Below are 23,524 nucleotides of genomic sequence, written 5' to 3'. Positions count from 1 at the left end.
TACAACAGCTGGGATTGTTTAGCTTGGAAAAAAGGAGGGTCGGGAGACGTGACAGAGGTTTATGAAGTTATGCATGGTGTGGGGAATGTGGATAGGGAGAAAATTTTCTTCCTCATAATACTAGAAGCCAATGGGGGGGGGGGCATCCCATGAAGCTGATTAGTGAGAGATTCAGGACAGATCAAAGGAAGGGCTTCTTCACACAGCACATAGTTAAGCTATGGAATTCACTACCACAACATGTAGTAATGGCCGCCAATTTTGATGGCTTTAAAAAGGAGACAAATTCCTGGGGGAGAAGGCTATCAATGGCCACTAGTCCTGATGGTGATGTGCTGCCTCCAATATCGGAGGTGGAATGCCTATGGGTACCAGTTGCTGGGGAACATGGGTGGGAGGGTGCTGTTGCACTTGTGTCCTGCTTGTGGGTTTCCCGTGGGCAGCTGGTTGGCCACTGTGTGAGAAGAATGCTGGACTAGATGGACCCTTGGAGTGATCCAGCATGGCTCTTTTCATGTTCGTAAGGTGCACTCTCAAATAGCCTGGTCCCAAGCCCTTTAGGGCAGCATATCTCAATAACATCACCTTGAACCTGGCCTGGTAATATATTGGCAGCCAGTGCAGCTGTCGGAGCAAAAGTGAACCATGCTCACGAGAGGCTGCCCCACGCAGCAACCCAGCTGCTAAATTCTGCATTAGCTGCAGTATCTGGATCAGTCTCAAGATCAGCCCCAAATAGAGCACACTGTTTTCTTCTATTGTTCCAAGATGGTCTGTAACCCAGATTGCCTCTTCTCCCCTTGCCATCTTTTTTTTTAAACGGGGCTTGCTTTCTAGGGCATCATTTTGTGTCCTCATTCAGAGCTTGCAGTGCCAGCAATGAGCTAATACTCAGTAACTGGGAAAACAGCTGAAGCTACATCATACATTATATCCTCCTCTTTCCCCACACACAACTCCCTACTCCAGTGCCAGCCACCAGCATGATGAGGCTTATGTGGGGCTCCTCTGTTCCCTAAAGGCCATTTAACCTTTAGGGATGTTCTCATTAGACAAGGTACATTTCCACAGTCTAGGGTCCTCAGGTTGCATCCTTGTGGAGGGGCAAAGCCAGAGAGATCAGCTTGCTTAGATTATTCAGAGGATTTAGTCTCTGACAATGCTGAGGTTAAAATGTACTATTTCTTCCAAGACTTAAACATTCCATGTTGTCACAAAATCACCCCAGTCAACTTTCCAAGCTACATAAACATGATCCATAAGTAAGAAAAGAAGTTGCATCTATTTCAACCTTCCCCAACCTGGTGCCCTTCAGATGTTTTGGGCTGTAGCTTCCAGCATTCCTGACCATTGGCCATGCTTGGCTGGAGCTGATTGGAATTGGAAGACAAAAACATCTGGTGGGTGCCAGGCAGATGTTTACTTGAGGCAACTTTCCAGTAGACCCAGACCCAGTAGTTCCAGTCAGATTCCAAGATCCCTGTCTGGCCCGAAGTTTCTGCTGAAGTCAGTTTTAAGTTGTCACTGTTGTTTTGGCAACAGATTGACTTTGTGTTGAAAATTACCGGCTCGTATTGAATGCAGGTCCATTTGTGATTCAGGGTCTTACAATAGCCTGGTTCTACCATCAAGAGTGAAGTGCTGTTGCAGTAACAGTGGTTCTTAAATGTTGTTGTACTGAGGACCAGTTTTGGGTTGGTTGTGCTTGGCCTTAATTAGCGATGCATGAACCAGCAAAATATGAGCTTGCTGATGTTCTCTGAATTCCACCTCAAAGCTCATTCTGACATATGTCCATATCAGATTATGAGCTCCCTCCCCTTTTTTGCATGAAAATTTGTGCATATTTCAGTGCACATTTCCCCAATTTGTACACATCAATTTGGCATTTCTGAAACGTATGCATTTTCTTCCATTGATTAAAGCATGTTTGTGTGTATTTTACAAAAGTACACAATTTTTCTGTTCGTTTTTTGTCTTGCGAATCACATCGCAAGCTCAGATATGTATGGACTTTGACCACAGACTGCGTTTGTGTCTGTGTCCGATCCTGGGAGGTACAAACTGGGCAAATTTGGGTAAAAAACAAACGAACAAATTTCTCATATATCCCTAGCTGAGCGCCATCTTTTGTTACCTTATGAAAAACCATTGGGTTGGATGTTTTGAAAGGCTTCCCCACTCTCTCAGCACCTATTAGTATGATCCAGTGAATGAACATGAGAGATCTGTGGACAGGGCTCATTGCCAAGTTGCCATTTCCTTTACATTCCTGCTCCAGATGCCTGCAGGGATGAAAAGGCAGCCCACTTTGCACTGAGATTTGAAACTGAAAAGTGAGTTGCCTCTACAGGGCGCACTGGAAATCTCCCAAAGAAATGCTGGGTCTTCCGCATTTTCTTCTTCCATGTATTTGAAATATTTTTACCCCACCCTTCAGCTGAAAAAGGTCCCAGAGCGGCTGACCTAAAATCAGTAAAAACAAGCCAGACAGTCTTTTCCCACAGGCTTCAACACTCTAACCTTCGTACTTTTATATCCATAACTGTGGGGTCTGAGGTTCCAGATCCACTGGAAGGGTACTGTCTTAAGTGTTAGCCTACAACGCCGCCTTCCCCAAACTGGTGCTCTCCATGCGTGCTAGACTACAATGTCCACCACTCCACAGCCAGCATCCTCCAAATGTGTTGGACTACATCTCCTATCATTCTTAGCCAGCACGGCCAGTGCAGTCCCATACAGCTGGAGGGCGCCAGGTTGGCGAAGGCTGCTCTAGCTCCCGATGCACTAACGGCACCCCCCTCCTGTCTTTGCAGTTCTTCGCATGCCTGGTGATGATTGGCTATGGGGTCAGCGCCTGCCTCAGCATCCGAGCCTGGAGAGGATATGGAAGCAATGCAGCAACCAGCCAGGCAACGTTTTCTAATCATGCCTGAAAACTGTGGGCCATTTTGAATCAGCGTGGATTGACTGGGTGGCTCTGTGGCTATTGGGGCCTCTGGGTGCTTAGTTCTCTCCCCCCCATCCTCCCGCCCCTTTCAGACCTAGTACAGCCTGAAACATATTCCTGGCCCCAGCTTTTAGCATGGCCCCTGCTGTTTTAATGCCACCTATATAGCTGGTTTAGTGCTTGCCCCCTGCCTTGCACTAATCAGCATCCTTGGCAGATTGGCTATGGTGCGGCTGAGCCATGAAGACAGGACATCTTGCAAGGCCGGCAAACGATGACCTAGTGCTGGTTTGCAAACCCACGATTCCTGGTTTGTGCTGGGTCAGCACAGATTTCACACCACAGCTAGAAATGTCATGGTGTCTCATACTACCTTTAACACAGTGCTTTTCGAGGGAGGGGTTTTTACATGTTTTAGATGGGGCTTGTGCCCTGTACTGTAATCGGTGATGGAAATGTACGTGTGAACCCCACCCTTAATAGAGGGTTCCCCATCCTTTTTGCATCAGTGGATACATTTGCAGTGTTGAAAGTGTGTTGTGGGTACTCTCACAAAGTGGCTGCCATAGGGGTGAGGCTTGCCTATTCCTAAGATGGCTGCATAACCAATCGCAGGACACCCATTTCCCAGAAGGCAAACTCGAGACTAAAAGACACTTTCCCAAGAATCTTAAGTATAAGGCAGAGGTAAGGTCTGAGTTCCAAAACACAAAGCCACTCTTATGAACCCAGATAAAGATGGTTGCTGGAGGGCAGCACTTCATTTTGCAGCATGGCAGCCTATCAGTTTAAAAAAATCTTAAGAAATACAATAAAAATCAGGAGGGGCAGGGAGCCTTGTGGGCACCAAGAGGTTTCCATGGGGCACCACATTGGGGACCCCAACCTTAATATGAACGGATTACTGAAAACCACTGCATCTGGGCAATTGGTCTAGCATGGGTGGCATGTATCCACATGTGCAGATCTCTAATTTGACACTCCACAGGCCTGTTCCACACATGCGTTTACATCACTTGATGGCCGATTACCCTGAAAAGGCATTGTGTTTTAAGGTGATATGAATGTTCTCTTTGTGGTGCTTGAAATGGGATGGTCCACTCGCTCGTGCAGTTGTCGAGAGATGAACATGCATGTGCGAACCAGCCCAGAGGGTGCCTGTTTCCAGGGATGGCCAAGCCAGTACATCTCACCAGAACTAAAATCAACTAAAATGCAAACTCTGCAGCCTCCTCTTACGCCAGCCACTTGCAGCTGCTGTGTAAATAATGTATAATGATTAACTCATTATGTTTCATAGTAGCAGGGATGCTTCTGATACAAGAACACAGCAAGTATTTTGTTTCTAAAAAAATGTTTTAAATTAAAAAAAAATCTAAATCTCTCTCAGAGATGATAGTGTCACTGGCAGCTTGCTCCTTTAATATGAATCAGCAGGGAATGTCAGTCTCCCTCCTTCTTAATCATTTTAGATAGCACCACGGTAGGAGTGTGGGCATCTTGATCGCACCATGCAAGTGCATCATCCCCCACCTAGCATGGAATTCAGCACCCTGAGAAAGTCAGCTTTCATTCTGTGGTTAGGCAGGCAGAAAGGAAGTTTCTAGTCCTTATGCTGCAGGGGGACTGACAGCCTGGCTTCCTAAGGCAGAATAGGACTTGGCAACGAAGAGTTCCAAGCATACCAGGGGAGCTAGCTAGCTTTATATGATGGCATGTCTCACACCCTGCCTCTCTTCCCTGGTAGAACGCAAGGCAGCAGAGATGGAAGTGCCAGGCCATCTCCCATCCCAGCACTGACTAGACCCAGACCCACCCTCAAACCTAGCTGTTCCATGATGCTGAGCAGCCCTCCCCAAACACATTTGGAGGATGCCAGGCTGGAGAAGGCCAAATTAAGCGTGAGGGTTGTCCCCTCTTGCTTCTCCCCTCCCCCCAAATGTAGTGCTTCCTTCATAGGTACCACCTTACACTACAAAGGGAACGGTGATCTCCATTTACTGGCAGAAGAGCAACTAGCTGCAGTGGAAGGCAGTTACTGCTCCTTTAGTATTTGCCTAGAAGAGGATATTTCAAAAACTGCAGCTTTGATGTTCCCTCCCTGTAGAATACCTGCCGTCCATTGTTGTAGGATTGAAGACTTCCAACCCAGTGTAGAAGAAACACTGCCCCCTGACTACAGTGGGGCAGGGGGACTGCTAAAAATGAGGAACAATTACTTCAGAATACTAGCATACAGAGCAGTTAACTCAGAAGTTCCCTATGGGAGCAGAATCAAAAGCCACATTATTCTTGGATAAAAAAATATACAGACGTAATGATAATGGAATGGTAAAGAACTAGGGGCTGTTTCAACTCCACTGAACAAGTGCAAATGTGCAAACACGACTGCAAGGTTAGGCTCAGCTATCTGCTACGTTCTGCATTTATACACCCCAAAGAGGATTATTTTCAATTTAATTGTTTAATCCAACACAAAACAATAGTTATTTTTAGTGTCTCCACATGGCTTCAAAACCTCAATACAAGACATGCATTAACACACTACAAAAAGTAACGCCAGCCTTCACACCGAGGCTCTGGATAGCAGGAGTTGCCTTTGCCATTACAAACATGATGCTTCCTTTGTAGTCCTCCAAGGATTTTTTTTAGACTATTCAGTACCATAGGGACATCTAAAAATCCGTAGAGCCTGGATCGAAATTAATCCAATGCACCTCAGCCAGCCTTCCCCACCCTGGTGCCCCAGCAGTTGGGACTACAACCCACATGAATTGGCCCTGCTGCCTTGGGATGGTGGGAGTTGTAAGCCAACACATCTGGAGAGTACTAGGCTGGAGAAGGCTGTTCTAAGTCATTTTGGACAGGGTTAGAAAATGAAAACTCTTCCTTCTGTCTCTTCTCAAAGCTGCTCCAGATGTTGAAATGCAGTGCCTCTGAAATCAAGCTGGGGCTTTTGGCAACTGGGGAAAGGCCAGGGAAAGGGGAAATGTGCTGCTCGGGAGCTGATTCTGCACTCCAGACCTTGTCATCTATTGCTGATGAAACCACAGGGCCAAGATTGGACTTTAGAAAGCAAACAGCACCAAGATAAATACTGTTAACATTTTCAGCATCCTTTCACTTTGAAAATGCATGATTTGCTCCTTTCAGTATTAGTAAAGCTAAATACTAACAGACCAGTACCTTCAAGGTAAGGGGATACTTATTTATATACACGGGAGCCTGCAGGAAGAAACACTGCTCACAGAAAAGTTACAATAAATATCCCTTGCAATGTACAGTTTGCTTTGGCTGAAGATCTTGCAAACCAAATTTGAGATCAGTGTACAGTTCAAAAACATTACAGAACATCTTCAACCCCAGGAGGGAAACTTATGCAAGAGAAATACCACAGCAACTGTGAATATGGAATCACTAATTGTAAACTCCACAGTACTCTCTTCTATCTTCAGTATTTATTCCAAACCAAGTATTTGCCAAGCACATACTGCTCTGTAGATGACCCAAAGAATGACAATGGAAGAAGTTTGTAGCCAACCACATTGCAAGAAACACTCACCTTTCCTTGTATGAAAAAAAGATTTAAAGTTTGAAAGGCTCCACTAGTACATCTACTGGTCTCAATCATTTTGGCCTTTCTTCCATTATGTGTCTTTGGAAAAAGTCTTCCCCAGATATGGCTGAGTCTAGGAGTCACAGGAGCATACCTATAGGTTGTACATATGCAAGTTCTTAACCACTGTGTTGCCAATCTAGAATAAAGGCAGGTTACACACAAAATGGGAATCTTGGGGTTTTGAACTTCTTACTTCTATTGGCTTGCCCTGCTGTGAGGCTGAATTCAAGATGGCAGCAGTCACTACATCCTTGGCAGGAGCTCCACGGACCCATGTCAGGGCAAGCAAGAACTGGGATGTGGATGTGTGCGTTGAGCTAGTCCAATGCCACTGGCAGGTATTATCAGCTGATCTGGCTTAGCCAGGATTTAGGAAGGAAGACCTCGGTGAAGGTCTGGAGGTCTGTTTTTGTAATTGTGCAATGAAAGCTGTAGTAGGAACAGTATGCCCCACATACAATTTTCCAAATACCTAGTGAAGATGCAAACCTACAGATACATCTGCACAAGCAAAGGTCTCTGGAAAACCCAACACCGATGAAATTCCAGAGCTCACAGGTAATGGAATCATACAGGATAGATCTGCCACACTTTAAAACTAGTTGAAATGCCACTGCTTTCCTGGACAAACCCTGGGAACTTTACTTCTCACAGAGCAATTCCTGAGATACCTGTGGGGGGAATCATGATCATTGCAACCAGCTTAGGTTGGTAGTGTAGAAGACCAGCTTAGCCATCATTATGGTATCTGGGGAGCTATGCTTCCATTTTTAAGAAATGTAAGGGAAATCTCCGCATCTCACACAACTGTAATTCCAAAAGTTCCTTGGAAGCCACAACAGTTACAGGTTTAGGTTGAGAGTCCAGACACACACCATATTGACGGTGCAGAAAAAACATTGTCCATGCTAGAGAATATACTGTTGGTAGTAACAATATATGGTATGATGTTTCCCAGGAAAGAAAACTTGGATTTCCAAAGTAACTTGGTCACTTTTGCAGTTCAGGAGGCCTTTAGGTTCAAGTTATGAGAGCAACATAGTTAAGTCTGCTGGGGAGGAGGGGCAAGGAAGATACAAGTTCACAATTACTAGACAACAGATAACATTTTCATTTGTCACACGCACACACTACTTGTTAAGAGTAAAAATGTGGCATTCTGAACTACACTAAAAACATTGGGCCAGATGTGTTGTGGTTATGAGACTTCATAGAGGTTGTGTGGTTAGAACCATCGCACCCAAGGCAAGTTCAACACATGTCTTCCATTGCTATTTGCCCATGAAGGAGAAGTGCCAGGTTTTTGTGTTGCTTTTTAAAAACAACCACCCAGCAGCCATTAAACAGAGCATTGCGCTCACTGACCTTCATGACATAAAATCCAACTTGGGTGGCACAGCATGAGTGCTAAGAGACCATTATTTTAAGAGGGCTGGAGTTATACTTGATCATGGGGAAACACGAATTCATACGAGCAGCTGAGAAGAAGACTGGGCCTGCCAAAATGTCATTAGGTCTGTAACCCTAGGGATCACGCTCATATTTTCTGCTGTCTTTAGTGTTCAGTACATATCCCAAGTGAAGACAGCTCTCCTTTGGAGGCAAGCGCTAATGTCGTCGGCTGTTCTGGGAAGGCAACAGGGAGGACTTGCTTAAGGGCGTCACCACTAATCCACCACTTAAGTCCAGGCCTCGGCCTTCTTTTTCCTAGATGGAGACAAAAAACAGTCTCAATTCAGTGGCATTTCTAAATAGCAGACTTTCAGACAGGAAAGGAAGCAAATTCATCACAAACACTGGCCGTTTATTTTCTGCAATGATGCAGGCAAGAAATTCCACATGGAATCTGGCACAAACAATCAAGGATTTCAGCAGCTGTCAGTTGCTGGGGGCAAAGCCAGAGGGGACCGGGCAGGCTTTCTAGTGACCAGGGCACAGCTCTGATGTCTAGCACAGTTGCCTGTCCTCTTTCTATCACTATTCCAAGTTTCCCAGACACTGGTGCCCACCAGCTAGCCTCCAAGATCCATGTTCTTTCCCTGCCATCTTGCCCTCTTTCACCCGGATCTGTTACCCTCACAAGAATCAAGTTAATAAATGCATATGAATGGACCACGCACACACAATATACCTGTGCATCTGTGGGAGCTCGCTACTCAGGATTACTTCTACTTCATTTGGTGGGTATCTCTTTTAAATTCAGAGAACTACCACTATATGGCTGTGATCCTATACGCACCTACTTGAGTGGAAATCCCACTGAATTCAGCAAGACTGATTTCTTAGTAAATGTGTACAGCATCAGGCTGCATGTAATGCAGACACACCACACCATAGACTAAACTAAATCCTGAATTATTCTTGAGGAGAGGCAGAGTGGGGAGGTGGGATGCAGTAGGGCTGGGTCATAATATTTCCCTTACTCTTTCTGGCTTCGGCCTAATCAGCCTCTGGAAACCGCATGTTTCCTCTTGGCCTTTTCAAGTCCTCACTGAGGCAAAATATTAAGATTTGTGTTTTAAGATCCACATTAATGACACTTTTTGAATAACTACATACAGAACTTTTGCACGCCAATTTCACCAAACACACATTCCTCTAGACCACACCCTTTTACTCTTTTCTGAATAAATATTTCTGGAGAGAAACCTGTGGAACTGACAGATATCTAACCACTTACATGAATCTTAAGACACAGACCTAACTAGCTTATTCGGGCAAAAAAAGTAATGGCAGATGCAAACCCACCAGGTGGCTTTGGGCAAGTCATGTTTAGCCTCAGTTTTTCCACCTATAAAAAGCAGGAAAATATCCCACCCACACACAGGCAGATCTGGGAGGGAAAAACCCTTCCTCATCCAGAATGTGCCAAACTATAGACCAGGGCTACTTCATATGTGAAGTTGTTTCTGCGTAGGAAAGAAATCACACATGAAGCCGCCTCAAACCTCTCCTGAATTGGGGTCCCATCTCTCACTCACAGAATGCAAAAGCAAGGAAATGGCCACAGCTCAGGGACAGACTCCACCTGCTTTGCATGCATATCGATCGATCAAGCAATCAATCCCCAGCATTTCCAGTTAAATTTATTTATTTATTTGATCTCCCCCACCCCACCCCCAGCCTTTCCACCAAAAATGGTGCCCAAGGTGCCTGTGTCTTCAGTAGGAGAGCTGGGAAGGGGACCTCTGCCCAAGACCTTCGAAAGCCACTGCCAGCTGGAGCTGAGCGTGCCATGCTAGGCAGACCACCTGCTCTGACCGTTCAATGTGCTGTCTGGGCTTTGGGGTACTTACGGCTCTGTAGTCCAGGAACATTTCTTTAAATGCCAGAAAGTCGGTAAATGTGAGAAGCATGTCAAAAATATCCCCAGCTATTTCATCCTTGTGCTGCCTATAAGTGAGGAATTTAGATCTGTCATTAACATCGAAAGAGTTTAAAGAGCACTGAGGTAAGACAGGTTGCAAAATCTAAACTGGAAAAAAATCCTATTGACAAAAGTCTGAATTTTCTCTTTAACATATCAGACTCCCCATATAAGCCATAGTTGACATAAAAGTAATTTGTACTGAAAACAACGGGACTGGTCCGGGATGCTTCATAGTCATGTGATCAAGTGAAAGAACAAGGGCCACAGCCATGTTTTCATGAAGACCTAGTTTACCCAGCAAGTTCCTCCACATCAACATGTGCTCATGGGCTGTCATGGACAGGGTGCCGTGTAAACAAGTTCTGAGGACCCGTTTGTTAGGCACTGGAATATCCATTTGACACCAGATTTTATTCTGCGATCTTTAGAATGATCAACGATATGCGGCCCTCAAGAATGATTCCATAAGTAGTGTGGTACTGGAAGGACCTTGTAAGCATCTCCAAAGCAGGGCTTGTAAAGGGATGACTGGCTGAGCATAAAAGGGCCTTCGCTCTGCAGGGAGCTGACCTAATAGTAGAAATGGAAGTTTACCCCTGTTTGGCTCTCCATTTCTGCAGGCCACAACCGTTTTGGGCTCAGGGCCGGGCAGAAGGTAGATCAGGTTCTAAGGATCTGGGCCCAAATCTGGCCCGCTCAGGTTCCCAAAATAGCCATACTGCCTTTCCCTGGCCCCACCCCCTTCCCCCTAACCACCAATTGTTCGGTCGTTTCCTGGCTTTTGTAGTTTTGTAGAGGGCATTCCAAAGCCAGGGTGCTACCACAGAGAAGGCCCTATCTTATGCTACCACTCAATGTACTTCCCCCAGTGGTGGGACAATGAGACTGCCTTCCCCACAGATCTCAGAGAACAGGCAGGCTGGTACAGGGAGAGGCATTCCTTCAGATTCTTGGGTCCCAAGGCATTTAGGTACGGATGTATGAAACTCACTTACCTTTTCGCAACTTTGATTCACGGTGGGGGGGAGGCGCTCCGCCCCTCCCCCCGGAATCCTCCCTAGGCCGGCTCTGCTCCACGGCAGCTCTGCGGAGCCGCTGGCCATGGCCATCCACAGCCGGAGTTCCAGCCACGGCCGGCTGCTGCGGCCGCCACAGTGGCCGCCATTTGCATCCTGCCAGGCTGCTGTGATAGGCTATGTAAGTATTTACGTAGCCTATCACGACAAAGAGCAGGGACGCAAACGGCGGCCGCTGTGCCGTTTACGCCGCTGCTCTTTCCGTGATAGGCTACGTAAGTATTTGTGTGGCTGCCTTTGCCGTGATAGGCTACGTAAATTCTTACGCAGCCTATCACAGAAAGAGCAGTGGCGCAAACGACGTAGCGGCTGCCGTTTGCGCCCCTGCTCTTTGCCGTGATAGGCTACGTAAATTCTTATGTAGCCTATCACGGCAGCCTGGCAGGACACAAATGGCAGCTGCCATTTGCAGCCGCAGCAGCCAGCCGAGAGACCAGCCGCCGCCAGAGCCGCCGCCGCAACATCCGCCCCGCGGGGATTCCGCGGTGTGGGAGGACATTCCGCCATGGGTTTCGGGGGGCCGAATGCCAGTGCATGCGGCCTCACTGAAATCTGTGGCGGAATTCTCCGCCATCCCTACGTTTAGGGCTTTGTAGATCAACACCAGCACCTTGAATTCCAGCACCTATATGACTCATGAGATGCAGTAGGTAACAGACTCCATCCCCGAGCCACTACTTTGTGTCTGGCTCTGGTCCCTACCATTATTTTGCACTTGGCTTTGGTTGTTGGGCCTCGGTGTTCTAATAAAAAAGAACGTAGATCCCACAAGCCTGACGTCTGCCCATCCCTGCCATATATGGTGGATGTTATTGCTTTATTTGGCACCTAAATGAAAAAAAGCTGAGGGCCTAGTGGGTTTCCTTAAGGCAGGCTAAATCGATGCTTTCGAACTGTGGTGCTGGAGAAGACTCTTACGAGTCCCCTGGACTGCAAGGAGGTCAAATCAGTCAATCCTAAAGGAAATCAACCCTGACTGCTCATTGGAAGGACAGATACTGAAGCTGAAACTCAAATATTTGGCCACCAAATGCGAAGAGAAAACTCCCTGGAAAAGACCCTGATGCTGGGAAAGATTGAAGGCGAAAGGAGAAGGGGACAGCAGAGGATGAGATGGCTAGATAGCATCACCGATGCAATGAATATGGACTTGAGCACACTCCGGGAGAGAGTGGAGGACAGGAAGGCCTGGTGTGCTATGGTCCATGGGGTCACGAAGAGTCAGACACGACTGAACAACTGAACAACAACAACAGTAACACTACAGAGATCCTTGTTCCGTGTACCACACGACCTCATCTCAGAGTAAGGACAGCACCTGGAACAAGGATTCGTAGGCAGACCTTAAAATAGGGGTGATACATGTGGGAGAAGATGCTCCCAGGTATACAGTATGAATACCTTCTCCCCCCACCCCCCACTAAATGACCTTAAAACAACATAAGCATCGAGGAGTACAAAGATGAAAAAACAAACACAAAGGAAATATCTAGCTTACTGTAATGACAAGATGAATGCAGACATGCTGAAACCAGGAATCCTGTCCAGGAGCTTTTCTTCAATATATTTCTCAACTAAGCAGATCTAAAATGGGGAACACATTATTATTATTCCCAGCTGAAGTTGACATACGGAAACATGGCTCCTTTCATCTCACAGTCTGGGGAGCAAAGACAAGGGGACTACATTTGGGGGGACATTACAGGCAGTTACTGGCAGTTGTTGAATCCACCAGCTCAAAATATGTGAAATAAAGTCTCTGCCTTGAGGAAGAAATTTGTTTTTCGTTTCTGCCCATTGCCTCCAAGTTATAAGAACCTTGCGGGCTCTTAATAAAACAGCCATTAAACATTTTTTTAAAAGTTTTTACAAGGAAAATGACTAAAGAGATTAGTAGATGCAGACTTTCAGAACCCAACTAAAGACTTGCAAGTTACCACAAATGTCCTTCAAAAGTCAGATGTGTTCCAGTGATAATCAGGGTGGCCAGCTTCTGAACCAGCTCCTGTAACTGTGCCTCTAACAGCTATTTGATCTGCAGCAATGACAAAAAAAACCTTCACCAGTTAAGGGCACAGTCCTATGTGTGTTTAGACAGAGAACAGGCCTCCAACTCCCAGCATGCTGGCTGGGGAATGCTGTGAGTTGTAGGCCTTTTCTCTGTCTAAACACACATAGGATTGCACCCTAAGCTGCTATTAAAGACACAAGAGTTGGCCGGGCTGGTTGGTGCCCCCCTCCTCCCAAGAGTAAAACTCCACAGGCACAGTGGGAAAAGCGATGGCGTGGCCCTAAGAGGCCCATATTGTCCCCCTGAAGCTTTACTAGATGGCCTACAGTATCTGCACTGAAGTCTTGGGTCCCTTTAAGTGTGTGATGGAAGCCAGCACATCCTGCCAGTGATGTGTGGCAGAAAATTTTCCAGGACTTTATTTTTCCGTGAACATTTTTCTATTTCATACATTCACTAGTAAGAATGAACAGATGCCAATTGCAAATGCAATATGAGGCAATCCTGGCAGTTTCAAAGTTGTAATTAATGTTTTCCAGGTGTTTCAGTATTCCAATGAAAAATTATATGTAACATTTAAATCACATTAAATGTGTTTTAATTTTCCTCCTCAAATATTTCAAGTCAAATACATATGGTATACTGAGACAAAAAAATAACAATGTGGTATACTTTTAAAAAAAGTGTTGTTGTTTACTAAATGCAAGTAAAATAAACATACTAAGCAAGATCACTGTCAAGGGCAGGGGTGAGCACCTTGGGGCTCTCCAGACATTTTGGCCTACAACTCCTATCATCCCTCACCATTGGATAGGCTGAGAGTTGTGGGCCAAAGCATGTGGAGGGCCAGAAGCTGCCCACCCAGGCTCTAGGGCATCAGAACATTTTACGATGGAAAGTGAACATATTTACGATGCAAGCTGAAAATGTTCCTATGCAAATTAGCCTAATTTGCATGGGAAAATTTTCCAGAAATGTATCCAGTTCAAAATTGTCCGGAAAACCCACATCACTACATCGTGCCTGTGCCAGCTGCGTGGTCATCACTAGCAGGTTGCACTGTAATGGCCCCAGGAGTGTAACCAAGTCACCTGTACTTTTAGAGGGGCCTAGAGATCCATAATGCTTGGCTTAGGTTCATTATAAGTGCAATTTCCTTGCTAGTGGGCCTCTGAGCCTGTGAGATGAGTCAAAGGTTAATAGCGCGGCCTCAGCACATTCCATGCTAACTAAGGCTAGTATCTTATCAAGGCCTAGGATGTGCCTGAGAAGTGAGGCTATGTTTATGCCGAGTTACAGGTGGCTGTGCTGGGAAAGTTCTGATTGTTTTCCCTCTGAACAAGTACTGTTAGCCTATGCTGGGAAAGTTGCAAATTAACACTTGCTGCTGTCATGCTGCCTCACTGCTAACATGTATGGTATAAAACCCATTTTACCCCATGGCTCTGGGTTCAGAGAAGCTGTCTGATCCAACCACTGGGTACCCCTGTGTGCTGTAAGTACTCAATAAAGTCTCCTTGTAAGCAAACCTGGATCTGGCTTATCATTATCTCGGCACCTCCAACCCTTAGCAGCCCATGGCTGGGGCATACATGCACGCACTGCTGAAACTCACAGAATCCAGCTTCTCGCCTTCAATGGCAAAGTTCAGCAATGTGCAAGAAAGCCCCTTCCAACCCTACTATTCTATGATTCTATGAAAGCAATGATCCAAACCCAACACTTACATATTCATTAAAAATAGGAGTGTAGGTGAGCTTATTTTCCTCGGTATCATCAAACTCTTGGTAGTATTTGTCCATGAAGTTTCTTTGTATTAGCTGGAAGTCATCATCTGAAATCACAACACAGTTCCACTCAGTACAGCCATTTAGTTGACAAACAGTAGCCACATTCATTGGTGTGCTGTCCGCTGCTTGAAATCCAGTACATTGTGCCCCATGTCAGTGGTGACAAGAACACAGCTGCAGCGAGCTGGGGCACGGTCTATACAGCAGCTTGCATTTCTCGCTAGCTAGCTGGGCCTCCTACAGGACGAGGAGTTCTTGTCACTGGCATAAACAAGGCTGAGCCTGAGAAGAGCCTTGTGGCAAGTTTCATCTCAGTAATGGAGCTGGAGAAACAACATCAATTCCCTGGAGAGTTCAATATGCACACAATCACAATCCTTTATTCAGGATGAATTAATTGGGCATCATTTATCCACTGTACTCACAGCATGGCTCTTGAGCAGTTGTATATTAAAGGGATTGCTTCATGGTCTCAGAAACCTACTGGACAATACCTCAAACATCACTGATTTATTGAGACCTGCCTTTCCATAAAATATGCTTAAATTACAATACTGTGGCATATCCCCAGCCCTTAACAGGAGTGGTCCTAGTAAAAGCTAGTACAGGAGCCAAAACCAGATAGGATAAGAATTTTTAAGAATTCTGCTTCTATGTAAAAGGTAAGGAATACAAGTTCCAACTTCAGCCAGAAATAAACGCTAAAAGTTTTATACTTTCCATGTGCCAATGCCCAACACCTTCTTCCTTGTGGAATAACTATTTTATTTACTAGTTTTCTATTCCTTGTTTTGGCAGCAAAGCCCTCAAGGAAACCTACAAAATATATGAACAATAAGATCACCTAGATCAAGTATATGTATACAAACTTAACACAGAAAAAAATCTACCCAACAGACATAATGGGATTAAAACAATTTATCTAACATCTTCAAATTCATACAATTTTAGCCAGTCATCTACAAACATGAGGACAGATTGCTTGTTGCAGGCCTTTTGAGGCAGTATTACTTAAAGCAGAACTTACCCATTATGATGTCTTCCAAATATCCGACAACAGCATCAAATTCGGCATCAGAAGGTGAAGAGCTGAAGTAAGAGAAATTAGATTCAGGTTACCATGGAAGTTGCCGGCATGTGCATCATCATAACATATACTTTGCACTTTAATAGCATACAGGAGCATTCAAAGCACTTTACTTATTTCCAGAGGGCCAGATTAGTCTGTTGCAGCAAACACAACAAAGGGTCTCATGGCACCTTAAAGACAAGTACACTTATTATGGCATAGGTTTGCATACACTGCAGTCCACTTCATCCGATGCATGAGTGTTTCCTGAACCACTGGAATATACATCTATGGAGGGCCTTACTGCTTACAATTTCTACCCTAACCATGAGTATATACACTGTATCTGATGGTCTGTAGTCCACGAAAGGTTATACCGTAATAAAGTTAAGTCTTTAAGGTACCACAAACCTATTTATACATTATCCTAGTAATTCTTTCAACAGACCTGTAAAGTAGTCCAGCCTTATCATCTCCATATCACAGTTCAGGCCAAGAGAACAAGAGTTTACCCAAGACGGTCTATAGTGTTCATTGCTCTGATGAGATTTCGTATCTGACTTCCTGGTTCATAGCTGAGTCTTTGCCACTGCAGTGCTCTCTTTCTCACTACAGATCACAGAACTGATCTCCGCAGCTTCCATTACATTCAGCGTACAGCCATTATTTATTCAAACACAATAGTTTCTGAAAGGCACAATTATTTTATTGTGACATTCTTCTGTCAGACCAGTTGTCTACCCCACACACATCATCTGGTCTCAGAGTTAGACCTGGGTTCAAACTGTGTCTTAGCCATACAAGCACTAAGTGAGATTCTGGGCAAGTCATGATCCTTCAGCTTCTACTCCCTTGACATTACATAGGAATAACAGTAAGCGCCTGACAATAAATTGTTATGATGAAAACTGAGAAAGAGATTGCCCCTGTATGGCTAAGACACAGTTTGAAACCAGGTCTAACTGGGACCAGACTTGATGTGTGTGGGGGCAGACAACTGCTCTGACAAAAGAATATCAGATGAGGGGTAGAATGGTTTGAGAAATTATTGCCACCTACTGCCATCTAGCCATATACAAGGGGGATGACAACCATCTGTCACAATCAGAAGATTTGTATATATATATTTAAAATTATTTTTAGGCCACCCTTAAGGTAGAACTCTTCCAAGAATATCTTTATTGCTGCCATTAAAAGTTGAATTGCATATTACTAGAACTGAGAGTCCTTAATACGTGGACTTGCAGTTACTCAGCAAAATTGACTGGAGGTTACCCGATGAAACTGACAGGCAGTAAATTCAGGGAGGAGAGAAACCCTTAGGACAGGGGTCCCCAACCCAGTGCCCATGAAGGGGTCTCCAACATGGCACCCACAGGGCACCTGCAAAACTTTTACATTTTTTATTTTTCTGGGTTTTTTAAATATATGTACATGAATTTCTACATATCCATAGCAATGAAGACATATGAAATGCATACAACATTCTAGCAATTTTACATAGGCTTCAACAAAAGCAGACCAAATATCCAGATAAGTATCACTTGAAGGTGGTGTCTATATGCAACCCGTTGAAATACTGAAAGTGTTGTGAGGTCCTCAATCCATTGTATTATAGGTGAGTGTTATCCTTCCAATGTTGTAATATCAGTCTTTTAGCTGTCAAAAGGGCATTGAGAATCCATTTACACTGACCATTTGTTAATTTCCATGAAGCAAGTAAATAATTTAAGAGTGTGTACATCAGTGAATATTAAAGACTGTTCCAGTACAAAATTTATCCATGTAATAACCTCCTCCCAAAAAGAAGCAACTACTGGACATTGCCAAAACACATGTTTAAGAGAAGCATTATCTGTATTGCCCTGCCTGCAATTAGCCAAATTAGACAATTCCTTATTAGAGATTATATGATATCCAAGACATGCAACAAACGTTTTTGCTGAATAAGACACAGCCCAAGATCCATAGACAAGACAGGCAGATGCCAAAGTGGTGATTAGGAATTTTGTGGTGGTGCCCACAGCCATTTCTCAAATTCCCAAATGTGCCCACAGATCCAAAAGGGTTGGGAAACTCTGCCTTAGGAAGTTAACATTAGTACTGAGCAACCAGAGATGTCTCTCCCACTTCAGGTATCAAATTATAACAGCAAACTTAGGAAGGTTGTGTTTATCACCAGTGACTACTGTTGTGAATAGCTCATGTTCTCACCTGAGACTACCAGATGTATATGCTTTTGTAGACCACAGCTCACTTCATCATCTAGGTTCCAGTCCACAAAAGCTTCTACCACAAAAAATCTGGTAGTCTTTAAAGTGCCACAAGATGGTTGCTTTTGCTGCAACAGATTCACACAACGGCCACTGTGGAAATCGTTCTTATCTTGGATACATTTGAGCTTTACATAGAAGTGACATACACCTACTGATCCTCTTAGATTGCATGACCTTTTGGCCCCACTGTATTGTTTTTTTATCTAAGTTCCCATGCAAGCATGCATATGTAACCTGTTGAGGATAATAGTTCATGCATCTGACAAAGTGGGCTCTAAGTCCACAAAAGCTTCTGCCACAATACATCCCACAGGACTCCAGTTCTAATGCTGCAAGATTAACTTCCTTCTGTATGTTTTAAGAATGGTGTTGTTTTCAACTACTGCCCCAAACATTCTTACAGGAGTTGATGTCTGTCCTTACATCATATTGTTATTTTACAATTCAAATGTAGTTCTGCATATTGATCTTTTTAAGTTTCAGTGGCAATGCAGAAGTAGAAATATACTTACATGGATACTCCAAAGTTTTCTTCTTCTAAAGTCTCCATCACTGCTCTGTCACCTGTTTTACAAGGCAAACATTTACACACTTTGATTTCTCCTCAAAAGCCAAGGGCTGCATGTGGCCACTCTAACTTCATTGTCAGGGCTGAAGTCTATCTGGAAGTAGCATACCGTCCACTCATCTGGGAGCCCTTCCCTTTCACTGTGGGGTCTCCAAAGTAGCATCCATAGGCACCAATGTGCCCGCAGACACCACTGTTGGTGTCCGCAGGCTCCCTCCCCTTCCAGATTTTTATTTTACTCTATAAGACTTTTAAATTAAAAAAAATAGTGAAGTGGTCCCCTCCAGTGCCATCTTTATTTGGGGTCATAAGAGTAGTTTTGTGTTTTGGAGCTCAGACCCCATCTCTGCCTTGTTCTTAGCTTCTTGGGCAAATTAGTTCTCTTTTACTCTCACCAGTTTGCATTCTGGGAAATGAGTATTTTGTGACTGGCTATGCCCACCATGGGAACGATTTTATGAATGGGCAAGACTACCTGTACAGCAGCCATTTTGTGAGAGGACCCATGAAACTCTCTCAAAATTCTAAATGTGCCCACCAACCAAAAGATGTTCAGGGCCCTTGTCTAATTATTCATAGTGGGGATTCTCTGATTTGCGTTTATATTTTAATTATAATTGTGCATTTTACATTATTAGCTCCCATGAGCACTAATTGTAGAGGGAAGGCAGGATATAAGTGTAATAAAATAAATGCAGTTATTTAGCAGTGAGGGAAGGACACTCTGGACCTGGTCAGAGGTATTATCAATTATTCATGTGTTCAAAGGATGGCACTGAAGGAGCTGCCAGGGCTGATCGGTCCTGGCACAAAGTGAATTACACCATACTCTCTTAATATACCTTTAAAAGTAACAACAAAATCATTTGTCTTCCATTTCCTTGACAGTCCACAAATAAAATAAACACACAGATAAGTAGCAGAGCAGTTTGCTTGGAATAAAAGCAATTTGCCACATAGAACTAGAGGTGTGAAGCTCTGACGATACAGCGTTTCACATCTTAGGAATCCTGGGGTTTGGTTTTGAAAGGAAAGGGGGAGGATCCATAGAATATCTAGACTTACAAAGATATAATGGGACTTGGTGATTCTAACTAGGCTGCCAGACGTGCAAGATGTCTTGTATATATGCAGTCATCAAGCTCCAGACTTTGCTTATTTGAAGCATTAATCTGGGATGCTATGCTACTTCCAGAGGCACTACCTTACAGGGAAATCCCTTCTTATAGGCTTGCTGTGGGAGAAATAGAAAGGAATGCAGAAGAGGACTATGACTGGAGTTTTCCCTCCTGCCTACCCTGAGAAAAAACAAACTGATGATCACTGCTCAGGAGAATGAGGTGGAAGAGTGGACTGTGCAGCATCAGGCTGCAGGTAGAAGGATCATATTTTTCAATGCTCTAACCCCCCCCCCCATGCACATTAAGAACTAGCACATGGCGAAGGACATTCTAGATCAGCCTACTCTCTCCTGTGCTAGTTTTCTAGTTGTAGGGAGGTTTTTTGGTGGGGTGGTATGGTTAAAGTAGGGAAGTATTTAAAAGGTGAGACAAAGGAGCTCAGCCCCAAGGCCCCCCAGTATACAGCTATTTAGGATTGTGTATAGATGGGAGGGCCTGATAAAGGTTTGTTAAATGAGGCATGATGTGGACACAAATTCCCTGCACCAATAGAAGACTAGAACTTTGGGTCACCCAGTGAAACTGTTTGACAGGAGATTCACAAAAGAAAATGCATCATCACATAACATATAATTAATTTATGGAATTTACATACATCATTATTTATTATTCATTTCAGAACAAAACTACATCACCTTTTATTTATTTTTTAAAAAACAAAGTAGTTCACAAGTAGGTACAATAGAACCAATCAATAAAGCACTGATAAAATAATAACCAAGAGCAGCTGGCAATCCTAGCAGTCAGGAAAATACCTGGGCACACAGATATACATGTCTTTGGTTGTCAGCAGAAATAGTCCACACTAAAAGCCCACATAATCAGATAATTACAGGTTGCGTGAAGTAGCACTTTCTTCACATGAAAAATGATTTATGGAATTGCCTGCCACAAGAGGTAGCGACCATCACTTGCTTAGTTGGCTTTAATATGGGATTAGCCAAATTCACGAAGCAGGGCATGTCCATCAGGAGTTCTGTCTACATTGGCTATATGGGACCTGCATATCCAGAGGCAGGAGGCTACTGGGTACCATCAACTGGGAAGTGGCAGCAGCACAAACTTGCTTGTTGGCTTCCTGGAAACAACTGTGGAAGAAGGGGTGTTTGCGGAACTAGAAAGACCCATCGCAGTCTGATCCAGCCAGCTTCTTCCTATGCTCTTATGAATCAGCCTTCCCTCAAACTGGTGCCCTTCTGATGTGTTGGACTGCAATCTTTATCATTCCCAGCCATTGGCCATGCCGGCTGGGAATGATGGGAGTTGCAGTCTGACACATCGGGAGGGCACCAGGGTGCATACTCCTGGTCTACACTGACTGACAATGGCTTTCCAGAATTTCCCCCCAGCCCTGCTTGGAGATAGTGAGGAACTGAATAAGGACTGTGGTGTGAATGGAGGAGAGTTTAACACAGACTCCCCCAACCTGGTGCCCTCCAGATGTGCTGGACTGGAACTCCCAACATTCCCAGCCAGCCATGCTTGCTAGGAATGATAGGAATTGCAGTCCAACATATCCAGAGCACACCAGGTTGGGGAAGGCTGCTATGAAGGATTTGAAAAGTTTGCAGGGACCAAGCTGACCCACTGCTGTTGGGTGAAACAGAACCTCCATGTTCAGAGGCTGTCTTTCTCTGAGTATCAGATGCCAGAGACACAACTTGGTCTGCCTCCTACCACTGGGAGATGAGAGGGGAAGCAGGGCCATTCCACCAGCCCTGCTGAAAACAACTTACTTTTTTCCTCTTCCCTCCCCATCCCTTTACTTCATGTGTTGTATCTTTTTTAGACTGTAAGCCTGCAGGAAGGGTCTGTCTTCTCTGCTGATTGTAAGCCACTCTGGGAGCCTTTTTTGGCTGAGGAGCAGGATAAAAATGCTTTAAATACATAATGTATTTGTTTTATTGATTACATTTCTATGCCACCCAATAGGTGAATGACTAAAAAATGGAGAGCTATTGTGTCCTCATGCTCTGCCTGCGGGGCCGCGTCCCAGAGCCATCCGATTAGCCACCTTGGAAAGCTGGGACGCTGCTGGACTAGAGGGAGGAGCCAATCCTGTAACGGGCTGCCTCCGAAGAGGGCTCAGAAACTTCAGCTGGTGCAGAATGTGGCCGCCCAAGTGCTGGAGGGGGTGAGGTGGTCAGATCATATAACACCTATACTGCATCAGCTGCACTGGTTACTGGTGTGTTTCTGAGCCCAATTTAAAGTTTTGATCGTTAGAGCGCAATCCTATGCATGTTTCAATGGAAAGAAAGTCCTACAACTCCCAGCATGCCCCAGCCAGCCGGCTGGGGAACGCTGGGAGTCGTAGGCCTTTGTCTGTCTAAACATGCACAGGACTGCGCCCTTAAATGGTTCGGGAGCAAATTACTTCAAGGGCCACCTTGACTCAGTGTCAGCCTGCCCGCCCTTTAAAGATCTGCAAGAGCGTCCCTTCTCACTCGCCGGCCTTCGAGGGCAGCCAGGTGGGCAAGCACACGAGAGAGGGCCTTTTTTGCAGTGCCCCCCCCCCCGCCCTCCGCGATGGGTTGCCATCGAGGGCGCCATCACCGCAGGCTTTTAGGAAGGCGCTGAACACCCAGAGGAAAAGCCCGCTTGCTTTGGCCTTCGCTGGTTACAAGCGCGCGCGCGTTGCTGCTTCGATTTCTGCCTTTAAAACATCGGAACTGTATCGGTCCGTCGTACTGCTGCAGGGGCTCCTGCCCTGCAAGGCGGCTCAGAAATGTTTTAAATACATAAACCAACCCTGGCCTGCGTCCGCGGCCACGAGGTGGAGCCTCCAGGGGCGGCAGCAGCCTATGCACCGCCCCCCCCAATACCAAACCCCTGCTGGGGACCAAGAATAGGGCCCACCCAGCAGGGCTGTTGTGAGGGCAGCAAGGGGCCCAGACGCGCGGGCAGGGGGACGGGGCCCCGCCCCGGCACCTCCCTCGTCAGCCCCGGCCCCGTCGCTCCTACCCGTCGTCCAGCCAGCGCCGCCACGTCGCTCCCCACCAAGACAAAGGCGAAGGCGAAGGCTTCGGCCTTCCCCATGGAGTCCGTTACAAAGGCCGCTACCTTCCTCCTCCTCCTCCCGTTGCCCAGGAAACGGCCACTTCCGGTAACCGCGCTCGAGCGGACCAATGCGTGGCGTGGAAGGAGGGAGCCAATCAGAGGCGGCTAGGCGGAGGCTTCTCCGCGGGCCAATAGCATGCGTGCAAGGAGAAAGCCAATCAGAGAGAAGGGGCAGGGCTTTCGCGGGGCCCCGCCCCCCCACCCCATGCCGACGGAGCACGTGGCGGTATCTCGCTCCGCTGGAAGTCACCGGAGACAGATTTGGAGGGGAAGAGAATTTGCTTCACCATTAATTAAAAAAAAAAAAAGCGGAAGGAAAATTTCTCAAGAAACTGTAAGCACGAATCGGACAGTGTCAAGGTCTTTGGACTCTGTGGTTCTGGACCTGGAGAAGAACCTAAAATGTATTGTTCTAGTCAGCCTCCCCGATCTGGTGCCTCCCGGGTATTTGGACTTTAACTCACATCAGCCCCAGCCAGCATAGCCAATGGCCAGGAATTCTGGGAGTGAAACGGTTACTCCAGCCTTCCCCATCCGGGTGCCCTCCAATCATG

General features: G+C 45.5%; 2 protein-coding genes across 5 annotated transcripts in view; one reads left to right on the top strand and one right to left on the bottom strand.

The window, feature by feature from the left end:
- PLLP (plasmolipin) overlaps positions 1–4,339 on the top strand; it is a 36,204-nt gene extending 31,865 nt beyond the window's left edge. For both annotated transcript variants that reach the window (XM_084812144.1, XM_084812145.1), the window contains exon 4: positions 2,817–4,339. In XM_084812144.1, the coding sequence (XP_084668270.1) occupies positions 2,817–2,936 (120 nt within the window). In that variant the 3' untranslated portion in view covers positions 2,937–4,339. The remainder of the gene's footprint in view (positions 1–2,816) is intronic.
- Positions 4,340–7,353: 3,014 nt separating this feature from the next.
- ARL2BP (ARF like GTPase 2 binding protein) lies at positions 7,354–23,009 on the bottom strand. 3 transcript variants are annotated; one of them, XM_084812148.1, is made up of 7 exons: positions 22,875–23,009; positions 18,674–18,725; positions 15,844–15,905; positions 14,754–14,860; positions 12,514–12,599; positions 9,866–9,962; positions 7,354–8,276 (listed from the first exon to the last, which is right to left on the bottom strand). In XM_084812148.1, exons 2-7 carry the CDS (start codon positions 18,709–18,711, stop codon positions 8,178–8,180), a joined length of 489 nt encoding a protein of 162 aa, XP_084668274.1. In that variant the 5' UTR covers positions 18,712–18,725; positions 22,875–23,009; the 3' UTR covers positions 7,354–8,177. The 3 variants fall into 3 exon arrangements, with proteins under 3 accessions (XP_084668274.1, XP_084668275.1, XP_084668273.1); XM_084812149.1 differs by lacking the exon at positions 18,674–18,725; XM_084812147.1 differs by lacking the exon at positions 7,354–8,276 and having other exon boundaries at positions 9,660–9,962.
- Between the last annotated feature and the right edge of the window lie 515 nt (positions 23,010–23,524).

Source organism: Heloderma suspectum, chromosome 8, assembly GCF_057233095.1.
Source record: "Heloderma suspectum isolate Gila_16-S chromosome 8, 16-S_ref, whole genome shotgun sequence".
In the NCBI taxonomy this organism is placed as follows: domain Eukaryota; kingdom Metazoa; phylum Chordata; class Lepidosauria; order Squamata; family Helodermatidae; genus Heloderma; species Heloderma suspectum.
This window is presented reverse-complemented; position numbering and strand designations above follow the sequence as displayed.